This window comes from Ahaetulla prasina, chromosome 8, assembly GCF_028640845.1.
Source record: "Ahaetulla prasina isolate Xishuangbanna chromosome 8, ASM2864084v1, whole genome shotgun sequence".
Taxonomy (NCBI): Eukaryota; Metazoa; Chordata; class Lepidosauria; order Squamata; family Colubridae; genus Ahaetulla; species Ahaetulla prasina.
In genome coordinates this window covers 53,312,354-53,325,137 of record NC_080546.1, presented here as the reverse complement: position 1 = coordinate 53,325,137, position 12,784 = coordinate 53,312,354, and the positions used below count along the sequence as shown (strand labels likewise).

General features: G+C 39.1%; 1 protein-coding gene across 4 annotated transcripts in view; it reads left to right on the top strand.

Annotated features, from left to right (window-relative positions):
• The window catches only part of TENM3 (teneurin transmembrane protein 3), a 502,165-nt gene that overhangs the window by 474,417 nt on the left and 14,964 nt on the right, over positions 1–12,784 (top strand). For all 4 annotated transcript variants that reach the window (XM_058192837.1, XM_058192839.1, XM_058192840.1 and 1 more), the window contains 2 exons: positions 8,164–8,339; positions 8,955–9,190. In XM_058192837.1, the coding sequence (XP_058048820.1) occupies positions 8,164–8,339; positions 8,955–9,190 (412 nt within the window). The remainder of the gene's footprint in view (positions 1–8,163; positions 8,340–8,954; positions 9,191–12,784) is intronic.

Genomic DNA, 12,784 nt, shown 5'->3' with positions numbered 1-12,784 from the left:
ATTGTGAGGGAACTCTAAGCTCCTGGCTTGTAAGAGATAAGTAAATGTTATTATCTAGAAAAAGAAGAGATCATTATTTTCAAAATCAACAAAGCGAACTTCAAAAAGTACCTTTAAAAACTGCTTATTAAAGTATTCCTGGAAATTTATTGTGCTTGACATATTTTGAAGAAAATAATGTAACCCCGAATGAAAAGAAATTGTGAAATGGGACATTTTATTTCCCAGAAGTAAAAAATGAAATGAAATAAAGGGAAGCAAAATACCTTTTTGCTGATGTTGTAGCTTTCAAGTTGAACCCAATCCAATTCAGGAATACAGCAATGACATATACATTGAAAGTTTTAAAAAAGCAGATGTGTTTATTTAATCACTATTGTTTTGAAATAGTGTGGAAATCAGTTCATACTTTTAACAACGTTACATGCTTTTTTAATGAAGTTTGTTAATGTGTTATGGGTAAATGTAACAATTTAAAAAATAAATAGGTATCTCAGATAATTTAGCGCTGGAACACCCAAGTTTGGTATTCTTCTCTTTTTTTAAAAAAAAAGATTAGCTGAAAACATTTTGTACACCTAATAAGCCAATGAATATTTTACCAGATTTTTTTAAAAAATTGCCTGTTAACCATGCAAAATAAATGCATATTTCTACATAATAACTAAGAAGCAGGATATTTTCTTTGATATGTAATTACTGCACACTTGATTTTAGCCAAAGGCCAAAAAGTAATACTCTGGTTTTTTTTCAGATTGTATAAATTGTTCAACTTTTTTTATATATATACATAAGAATATATTTTCAGTGCAAAATTTGTGGAGCAAGTGCACAAGCAGTATTGTACAAAAGTCTCTCATGTTTAATTTTGCGTCCTAAAAATAAAAATGTCAGTATATGCCAAATAACTATAAACCTATGGAAAAGTTGATATATTTTCTGTCAAATATGTAGACAGATGCTCTAAAGATTCTCTACCAATAGATTAATTAAGTTCAGCTGAATATGAATTTTCATATTCATAATGATTATCTTGAAAAGCAAGATCAAGTTTTTCATCAAATAAATAGACAATTGTAACTGAAGTGGTCCTCGATTTATGACAATTGGACCCAGAATTGTGGTCACTAAGCAATTAAATTATTAAGTGAGTCATCCTGTAACCAGACCCAGTTTTACAACCATTTTTACCATGGTCATTAAGCAAATCACATGGTCATTAAGTGAATCACATGGTCATTAAGTATATATGGCTTCCCCAATTGACTTTGCTTGCTGGAAGCCAGCTGGGAAGGTCAGATCATGATCATATGATTGCAAGACACTGCAATTATCATGAATGTGAGCCAGTTGCCAAGCACCCCTATTGTGATCGTGTGACTATGGGGGTGGTGTGATTGTCATAATGTGAAAGACAGGTTGTAGATTATTTTTTTGATGCCATTGTAACTTTGAACATTGTTAAAAGCTTGTAAAGCAAGGATTACCTGTAGTTTTGTTCATCCTGTTGTGAACCATTTCAGATCTACTCTTTTAAATATCTGTCACCATTCATTAACAATGTATAAATATATTTCAATCTTAATCACATTATCTAATTTTCCTCTGTAATTTTCACATGATTTTGCAGACCAAATACGTAGCTTAAAAATTATTTTATTGAAATGTCTCTGATTTTTTATTGTCTGGTACTAGACATGTTTATAAGATATGCTCAGAGCTATAAGTAGACTGTCCATCAATCCAAAGAGGAATTCCTGGATGAGAATTAAAATTTAGAAAGGCATGTTAGCAATGTCTTTAGCTGGAATAGAAAAGTAATGGTATCAAGAAATTGACTCCTTAAAATGCATGTAGATATAAAGAAAGGAGAAATGGCTTAGACAGAAGAACATGAGATAGCATAAAAGCAACTAAGAAGCATATACTGTACATGATATGACTTTTAATGAGGAATTATTTTGCACTTCTTTTATCCAGTACAAAAATCTGTGTAGTACAGAAAGAACACAATAGCAGTGATACCATTTTGTAGGATTTAATAGGGTTGATGCCCAGTCAAAAAAGTAGCTTTTACAAAAGTAGATCATGTCTTTTCTCTGTTGCTTGCCATGTTAGAGCCATTCCATGTCCAGCACTATAAATCTTAACCCTAATTGCTCTCAACATTAACAGGTTGTTTCTTGCAGTGAATTCTTTAGCATATTTCAGAGTTACATTGCAATTCTCTAGACCTCCAGCTCTATTATATTCAAGTAAACAAGGGTAGGTACCGGTAGAATCCTCTAAAACTGTTTTCTCTCTAGCTGTGTTTTATTAATGCTTTTTAATATGCAAGTGCTGTTTGCATTTATTTTACAGAGAAATAAAATAATTAATAAACATAGCCAAGATAATTCATTTTAACCTGGTTGTGAATTTTATTAAATTAAGTTTTGAAACCTTTTAGAATGATCCATCCAGATCCAGTTGTGAAATTAGTGAAATTTACAGCTTGTCCCTTAGAATGAACAATTAATAATAAAATGAAAGATAACTTTTTAATTATTTTTAATTGTGCATATCCAGCATTTTAAAGAGCTTCCACTGAGTCTATTTGTGTGATCCATTGTTGATTACAGGATTTAAGTTATATTAGTAGTCACAAATTGTTTGCAAAGAAAGAAAAATGCATCCATGCAGGGAATAACACAGCAGTTGTGCGTTAGCTATCAATCCAGTCTGGTATTTAGAGTAGCAGGAAACACTTAGATAATCTATGTGTGACTGACTACAGTATGTCAGGTACATAGCCTTTGTGTGCTGCTTTTCAGTAGCAGGTAAGGTGAATCATCTCAATCCTCCTACTTGAAAATATAGGGACAATGATGAGAACAAGAGGGCACATGGCTGGTATTTCTTTATTTCTTCATAATAAACTCTCAAAATAAGCATGTGTCTGATATCAGCCTGCCTATACTCTGTTTTTTAACCTCTGTATTTATATAAGACTAGCTTTACTTAAATATTATATGTAGGACAAAGAATTACTTGAAAAGCACTGCAGATCAAAGTGGGAGTTTTTCTCAATACACAGCCTTAAAGATGCAGTCTGCTAAAAATTATCTTGTAGCAGAGATTTTACTACAGGAAACAGCTGTACTAATTTGCAAATGATCACATTTATTGTGACTTTTAAAAAAGAAATATTATTAAATACTTGAAAAAAAATATGAAATTACATACATACATAGAAGGTGACCAGTTCCAGCATATTTTGTTATTTCCTCTATTTCTGAATTTCAAGAAACTGTATGTATATTATTGCTTTATGCAAATTATCCTCACAAAGGATATCTATTTGTATCAATCTGGGTGTAAGAATATTGAGTACAATAATCACTCAGGAAATAAACATATGCAGTATTGTAATAGACTGGGTGTCGGCAACCTGCGGCTCCCGAGCCGCATGTGGCTCTTTGACCCCTCTCCTGTGACTCTCTGCCAACCTGGTCCTATGACTGCTGTCCACCCTGAGACAGTGGCACAACCGGGCTGTGGCCGATGCCAACCTCGCTAATACAAGGGCTGGTGGGGTGGGAATGAGATCTGGGAAAAGAGTCCGATGGAAAGGGGGACAGGTCCACAGCTGAGGAACAAGCACAAGCTGTGGTGGAGGCTTCACCGAAGACCCTCCTCCTTCTCATGCGATCCCCTGGCCAGCTGTTGCGTGGCCGGGAGGGCGCACATGAGCGGGGATACCCTCAATTGAGAAGAGAGTGGGCAGGTTGAAAGGCTGACAGGTGAGCATCTTTGGCGAGGGCTCTCCAGCTTTCTCTGAGCTTGATGCCTGAGGTGGGCATGTGAGGTTTGACAGGGCCAGCCCCCTTTTCCCACTGCCCTGAGCTTCTTTACTTCTCCAGCTGAGTGGTGCCATCAGCGGTGTTGATTGATAGAGAGGGAGGGAGAGAGAGAGAAGGTGAGAAAGAGAGAGAAATAAGAAAATGATGGAGGGAGAGAATAGAGAGAGAAACAAATGAGAGAGAAGGAGGAGAGGAAAAGAGGGAGAGGGGAAAAAACAAATAAAAGGGAGAGAGAAAGAGAAATGAGAAAATGATGGAAGAGAGAATGATAGAGGGAAAAGAGAGGGAAACATGAGAGAGAGAAGGGGAAAGAGGGAGAGGAAAAAGAAAAACAGAAATGAGAGGGAGAGAGAGAGAAATGAGAAAATGATGGCAGAGTGAGAGAGGAAAAAGAGAAACAAATGAGAGAGAAGGAGGAGAGAGGAGAGAATGAGAGAGAGAAGGGGGAGAGAAAGAAAGAGAGAGGGGGAGAAGAAAAAGAGAGAAAAACAGAAATGAGAGGGAGGGAGGGGAGAAAGAGAGAGATTTATTTTCCACAGAAGATACCAGGAGACACAAAACCTGGGTAGGCGTGGCTGGGGGTGTCATGTAGGGTAGGGGTGGAGGGGTGGCGGTTGCTATTAAAGAGAGTCTAGAGCCGAGGGAGACCACTGTACCTCAGATTGCCGGGTGTGAATCCCTCTTTGTGAGGTGGGGTCATAGATGTCAGATGGGCTTGCTGGTCGCGTACCTGGCTCCTTGCTGCGTGACAGCTGCCCTGCCCGAGCTCCTGGAGGTGCTTGCCGGGGTGGCAGTGGAGACCCCCAGACTTTTAGTCATGGGGGACTTTAACTTGCCATCTGCCGGCTCGTCATCGACGGTAGCCCGGGAGTTCCTGGCCTCCATGACGGCCTTGGACCTGACTCAAGTAGTGGATGGCCCCACTCACATCGGGGGAGGCACACTGGACCTGATTTTTGTCTCTGGTCAGTGGTTGAGAGATCTGGACTTAAAGGAAATAGTCATTGAACCTTTGTCATGGTCAGATCACTCTCTCCTTCGCCTGGACTTTCTGACCGCTACCCAACACCGCAGGGAGACGGAACCATTACGGTGGTACCGTCCCAGGCGCCTGATGGACCCAGAGAGGTTTCGGACGGGGCTTGGGCCACTTCCTGAGGTCTGGCTCACGGCACGGCAGAGGAACTAGCTGCAGCGTGGGGACGGGCTGCGGCTGGGCCTTTAGACCGTGTCGTGCCTTTCCGCCCTCTGACCCGGCGCAGATCCCAACCGGCTCCTTGGTTCTCCGAGGAGCTGAGGGGGATGAAACGCCGGAGAAGACGCCTAGAGAGTTCCTGGAGGTCCAGCCGTTCAGAGGCTGATCGGACACTAGTTAGATCCTATACCAGGACCTACCTAGTGGCACTGAGGGAAGCGAGGCGGGTCTTCGCCTCCTCCCTCATTGCGTCGGCAGATAACCGCCCAGCTGCCCTGTTTCGGGTGACCCGCTCCCTCCTTCACCAGGGGGAGCGGGATGACCCGTTGCGGGGACGTGCTGAGGAGTTTAACGGTTATCTATACGATAAAATCGTTCAGCTTAGGGACGGTCTGGACCAAAATTGTGGCGATTCAGACGAGGTATCTGAGAGCGGTCTTGGTGATGTTGTGTGGGATGAGTTTGACCCTGTGACTCCCGAGGACATGGACAGGTTGCTGGGTAGATTGAATGCCACCACGTGTTTACTGGACCCGTGCCCCTCCTGGCTGGTGCTGGCCACTCAGGAGGTGACACGAGGCTGGCTCCAGGGGATTACGAGTCCTTCCTTGTTGGAGGGAGTCTTTCCGGCCGCCTTGAAAGAGGCGGTGGTGAGGCCCCTCCTCAAGAAGCCTTCCCTGGACCCGGCTGTTTTAGGTAATTATCGTCCGGTCTCCAACCTTCGCTTCGCGGCGAAGGTTGTAGAGAGTATGGTGGCATATCAGTTTCCCCTGCACCTGGAGGAAACTGTCTATCTGGACCCGTTCCAGTCCGGCTTCCGACCCGGTTACAGCACTGAGACGGCTTTGGTCGCGTTGGTGGATGATCTCTGGAGGGCCAGGGATAGGGGTTATTCCTCTGCCCTGGTCCTATTAGACCTCTCAGCGGCTTTTGATACCATCGACCATGGTATCCTGCTGCGCCGGTTGGGGGGGTTGGGAGTGGGAGGCACCGTTTATCGGTGGTTCTCCTCCTATCTCTCCGACCGGTCGCAGACGGTGTTGACGGGGGGGCAGAGGTCGACCCCACGGCGCCTCACTTGTGGGGTGCCGCAGGGGTCGATTCTCTCGCCCCTTCTGTTCAACATCTATATGAAGCCGCTGGGTGAGATCATCAGTGGCTTCGGTGTGAGGTACCAGCTGTACGCTGATGACACCCAGCTGTACTTTTCCACACCGGACCACCCCAATGAAGCTATCGAAGTGCTGTCCCGGTGTTTGGAAGCCGTACGGGTCTGGATGGGGAGAAACAGGCTCAAGCTCAATCCATCCAAGACGGAGTGGCTGTGGATGCCGGCATCCCGCACAGTCAGCTGAGTCCGCGGCTGCCTCTCGGGAGCGAGTCATTGGCCCCGATGGAGAGGGTGCGTAATTTGGGCGTTCTCCTGGATGCACGGCTGTCTTTTGAAGATCATTTGACGGCCGTCTCCAGGAGAGCTTTCCACCAGGTTCGCCTGGTGCGCCAGTTGCGCCTTTCTAGACCGGGATGCCTTGTGCACAGTCACCACGCCCTTGTGACGCCTCGCCTGGACTACTGCAATGCTCTCTACATGGGGCTCCCTGAAGGGCATCCGAGGCTGCAGTTGGTCCAGAATGCAGCTGCGCTGGTGATAGAGGAGCCCTCGTGGCTCCCGAGTGACACCTATCCTGCGCAGGCTGCACTGGCTACCTGTGGCCTTCCGGTGCGCTTCAAGGTGTTGGTGAACGCCTTTAAAGCGCCCATGGCATAGGGCGGGTTACTTACGGGACCGCCTGCTGCTACCAAATACCTCTCACCGACCCGTGCGCTCTCACAGAGAGGGACTCCTCAGGGTGCCGTCGGCGCGACAATGTCGTCTGGCGACACCCAGGGGACGGGCCTTCTCTGTGGGGGCCCCCCCCCTCTGGAACGAGCTCCCCCCCGGACTTCGTCAACTTCCGGACCTCAACCTTTCATGAGCTCAAAACTTACTTATTTATCTGCGCTGGACTGGGTTAGTTTTTTAAGTTATGGGTTTTTAAATGGGTTTTACTTCCAAATTTTAATTATGGCCAATTTAAATAAGTTTTTTATTAGTATTTTAATTGTATGTATTGTGCATTTTACTTGGCTGTGAACCGCCCTGAGTCCTTCGGGAGAAGGGCGGTATACAAATTTAAATAATAAATAAAATAAATAAATGTGACTGGGTGGGAGTGATGTTGAGTTGGCCACGCCCAGTGGTGGGTTTCTGTTGGTTCAGGCGAACTGGTAGTGGCGGGAAGATCCGCTCATCCGCCTGGAGGTCATCACAGACATCGCACACTCCCGAATTCAAACCGGTAGCGAAGGTAAGTGGAACTCACTACTGGCCATGCCCACCCAGGTTTTGTGGCTCCCAGGGTTTTCTTTTATGTGGTTGCAGACCCCTGTAATAAACAAACCATGAAAGAAAAGGAGATTAAGTGTACAGGGAGCAGGATCATTCGATACTGTAATATTTGGTTAAAGTGCCACTTGTTTCTTTTATATTAAGATTTTTATCTTTTTCTATTCAATTTTTTGTTTCCAGTGAATGCATCACAATGGCCCTACAGTAATGCTACTCCTATCACAGCTTATTGTTGTATCATTAAGAATGTGATGCTGTCAAGAATGTATATGAACAAAGTTCACTCTCTTCATAAACGGATAAGCCGCATGCTAAATTAAACAGAAAAAAAAATCAAAATGGATATAACATTTGTATCAAACTGAATTAAATCTACCCTTATTATAAAAAAGTGAATTTGGAACATAAAACAATTAATCCCTACTAAAGATATTCCTTTTAAATAGCAAATTAGATTGTAGTAGGATTTGGTCATAGTCCAAAGAGACATCTATGCAGGCTTGAGAGCCATTGGGGTTTTTTCCCCCTCTACCAAGCTTCCTTTATATATTGAAAAAGATTTTAATAAATTTAACAAATTCTTCATTTTTTCATTGTGCATAATTCAGGCACAAAATCTCAAAATTCCTCACAATGTTATCAGCAGAAATTTCTATTTTGAGTCAGTGAGTAAAAAAATTCATTCTTGCGTTTGTTTGTTTGTTTGTTTGTTTGTTTGTTTCTATAAATTGTTTTAGCTATGACAGTGAAGGCAGATTGACCAATGTCACATTTCCAACTGGAGTAGTCACTAATCTACATGGAGAAATGGAAAGGGCTATTACTGTTGACATTGAATCATCTAGCAGAGAAGATGATGTCAGCATCACTTCAAATCTATCCTCAATTGATTCTTTCTATACAATGGTCCAAGGTACGTTAACAAATTAAATGAAGCAATAATCTTCAAGAGAAAAAAATGAATTAAAAGAAAAAACACTGTTATATGTATTACAAGTTGTGATGAAAACTAGCCTGAAAGGGAGGTTAGCTAGTTGTGTTTTGTATAGGTATTGGGTTAAAGCCTTAATCTTCTATAATATACATACCTATTTAGAAGAAAATTCAACTGAATAAAGTCATTAATTCTATGATTGTGTCTCTAATTTTTATGATTACACTTTCACTAGTTGTGGATGCAATTTGCAAGTAAAAGTTTAAAAAATATTTAGTTACATTGATTAAAACCTTGTATATACATTCTATTTCTAAAATGATTCTAAAATATATGTAGATGTAAAAATAATGCTTCTTACGGCATATATTTGTCATACATTGGAATATGCATCAAGAAGTCAGATAATGCTGAAAGGTCATAACCAAAAAATTAAAATTTTAATGTTTAATGTTTTAAATGGTTTAAAATTAAAACACTTGTATTTTTTAATGCGACTGAATGTTGCATTAATGTTGACTTGGTTTGTGCTATGAATAATTTTTTATGAAAAATCTTGGTTTAGAAATACATCTTTGCTGGGTTTCATTTCAGATCAGTTAAGAAATAGCTACCAGATTGGATATGATGGGTCTCTCAGAATCATTTATGCCAGTGGCCTGGATACACACTACCAAACAGAACCACATGTTTTAGCAGGTACAGCCAACCCAACTGTAGCAAAAAGAAATATGACTCTTCCTGGAGAAAATGGACAGAATTTAGTGGAGTGGAGATTTCGAAAAGAACAAGCACAAGGCAAAGTGAATGTGTTTGGCCGTAAACTCAGAGTAAGTTACATCTCTAATGCATTTTTAGTTTAAGATGAATAGTACAGAAGACCTACTGACAGCTTTCACTGCTTCAAATGACCTTTTTTTTTCTTTTAGCAAGTCTTCTAAGACCAATAAAATAAAAAGGGAAAGGAATAATCCTTGCTTATATAATTTAAAGTTAACAATGCCTCGGAAAGGAATATCCTAATTCATATTGTTCTATTTATTTCCGGATTTATAATCTTCAGTTTTTACCATTAGCATTACACACTAAATATGAAATCCTTCCCATACAACCCTATCTTTTCTGCAGATACATAGAGTGATCATTTTAGATGAGGTCGCGTTAACAGTGTTTTAAATTAATCTTAAACATTAAGCTGTAGTCATCAACTATATAATTACTTACTTTTTAAAAAAGGAAGTTTATAACCCTAGGTGTGTTTCATTTCACTGAATGTATGAAATGTGGGCTCTCCCTGTAGTATGTATGTTGGTTTGTGAGCTAGTGTCCAGGTTAGAGATACTAGCTTTCATACCAAAGGACTTCAAGCATGCTTGGGAAATAATTGGGCTTTATCAGTGTTTGTAGCATACTATCTGAAATCTTCAGTAGTCAAAATTGACCTATAGTGTCTCTAGTTTTAGCAGGAGCTCTTACATATGGAAAGATGTTAGTAAAACTGGTAACCTAATCAGCATTGTCTCAATCTCATTTGAATGTTCTATTGAAAAGCCTCAATTTACCAACACCCTGATAGGCAACAGAGGTCAGTATCCATGAGTCTATCTAGTCACAGCCATGGCATGTGAAAGATTGCAAACTGGAACCTAAAAGCATAAATGGCAAAGGCATGAATTAACAAGAGTGATGTTATTATATATGCTTATGAAATTAAGAATGGAATGGTGTTGATAAGTATAAGTAGGGAGGTTTTAATTAATAAAAAGGCTTAAATGAATACCAGAAAGTATGCATTTATGTCATGTTAGTTGTTGAGGTTGCTGAAAGTAAAATTCGTAGGTTGGTGATAATTACATATTATTTTCCAGTGAATGAAAATAAGAGAGAAGGTTTGGAAAAATTGTGCAACGTATTGAATGAATGCAATCCAGGGGGAAAATATTCTGTTAGATGATGGTGACATGAATAGATGGTAGGAAAAAGGCAATAGAGCATAGAAAAAATGTTACTGCCATTTGGACATCAAAGAATAAAACATTCTGTTCAACCTATATTTACAAAAAGGTCGGTTTTCAACATGTCATTGAAGCAGAATGCACAGGGAAAGTAAATGATTCAAAAAATGTAACTGATATAATTGTTTATTATTACAAACTGAGACATTAGTGAAGGATATAGGGGAGATGAGAAGTTATGAATGTGGGGCAAGCCATTATTTGAAAACATCAAAAGTGAATCAGGAAAAAAAATATGCATGGAAAAAAGGAAGTTAATGTATGAGAGTAAGTATATGACTACAAGAACTAAATGTATGAGTTGTATCTGAAAAGCTGGCAGAATATAAATTAATCTCTCAGGAGAATGAATGGAAGTGAATATTTTTTTTTCATTTTGTCACAAGAAGTATACACAAACATTGTCATAAGTAAAAAAAAACATATCATGAAGAAAATATATATATATAATATATATAAGTAAAGAATATGCATTAGCTATATCAATTTGATATAATAAAGGGTACAATAGGTCAGGAACAGTAGGCACTTTTGTGCTCTTATGCACGCCCTTATAGTCCTTTTAGGAATGGGGTGAGGTCAATAGTAGACAGTTTTTGGTTGAAGATTTTGGGATTTTGAGTAGAGACTATGGAGTCAGGTAATGAGTTCCAAGCATTAACAATAATATATGGAGAAAGGATTTGAAGTTGCCCTGAATTAAGTGAGAATTACACACACTGGGTGGAAGTGACAATAGTACCACAGAATGTGGGGGTTACTCTAATGAAGAGAATGCCAAGGGCTTTTAAGAGAAAGGTCTTTGCAAATAGTGCTGCTGAGGGAATGTTAACATGTTCACACATTGTGTGAGTAAGGGTAAAAGCATCATCTCTTTATACTTTGAGCAAGGATTTGAATCAAAGTAACATTGATTGGCTTGGACCTTGGTGAAAATTTGCTAAAAATGGGAAAGGAATGTAACATTTTAAGTGATACAAGCGCTGCTAGAAAGAAAAATAGACAGTATGTAATGTGCATATAATATGAAATAAATTTGTGTATAAGAACTGGCTTCTAGCTATTTTGATATGTGGGAACTGAAATTTGGATAGGTCAGAAACAAAAATAAGTTGAATGCAGTAGGAATGGGGTATTCAAATAAATGTATGGTAAAACAAAAGGTGGTAGGATAAAGAATTAATGAGTGTCAAAAGAATGTGAATACAGATGTCAGTGACTAGCACAAAGTGAAGGTTAGTAAGATGGTTTCATCAGAAGGGGAAATTGAAAGAGGGTCCAATTATAGAAAATACATCTGAAGAAGAATGAATGGGTCAAGAGCAATTGGAAGGCTGAGAAAATTGTAGTTGGATGGAGTGAATAAGGTCTTGAAAAAAGAGACAAGTTTTGAGTGTAAAGAAGTGGTGCACAAATGTGCTAAAAGCAAGAGTGATTTGCAAGAATAAAAGGTATATGGAGAGCTATAGTGAATAATTTGGTATAAACTAGATTTAGATACAATTCTTTTTACTTTTTGCATTTTTCTTATCTTAACTATGGTTTACTGTTCCTTACTGCTTTTCTGCAGTTTCCAGAAAAGCATGCATTTATGTAATGCACATGTACTTTGAAAGCATTCAAAAACATTTCTTATCAAAACAAGATGAAAAGAAATATGTTGCAAACAATTCTTATTGACCCTCACTTTTGAATACTTCAATCAAATTACAGTTGCCTAGAAGATTATTGTAAAAGATTTTGAACAGCGGGACCCCAACTTGGAATAGATTTTTCTATCTGTATTCAGATAATTAAAGACTAGAAATCCAGCATCCTTGTTAAAATGCTTTCCTTTTAAAAACTTCTGGAATATGATCAGAAAACTTTGGACCTTTTGTTTCTATTGCCCAACAAAAACCATTCTTTGTATCTCTAGACTATCTAACAAAATAAATACTTTAGTTTAAAGATATTACCATCTTTCTCCTGAAAAGTTCCAGAACTAATGTCATTAATCCATTTTTCAATAGAATTCTGTTTTCTAAATATAGCGGATGTCTTTATAGGATTTTGACATAGTGAAACCTGACACTAAAATGAAAAATAGAACTGCAAATTCAAAACAGACAGTAAAATTATGAAAAGAATGGAATATAACAGAATTGAAATTAAAATGCAACTCATTATTGTTCTTTTTTGTAAGAAAAAATACAAATGCTTATACTTTACATTGTGTATTATAAGATTTTTTTTTGTACAACTGAAAAGCATTACTTTTCATTGCTCCTTGCTTCAGTGAATTGCAGAAAATATCCAACATCCTGGTCCTAATGATATTTATTTGTAAATGTCTTCTGCTGTAGAATTTATCAATATATAATAAGTGAGGTGTTTTTTTTTAAAATGTGGCATTTGGCTAGATAATTC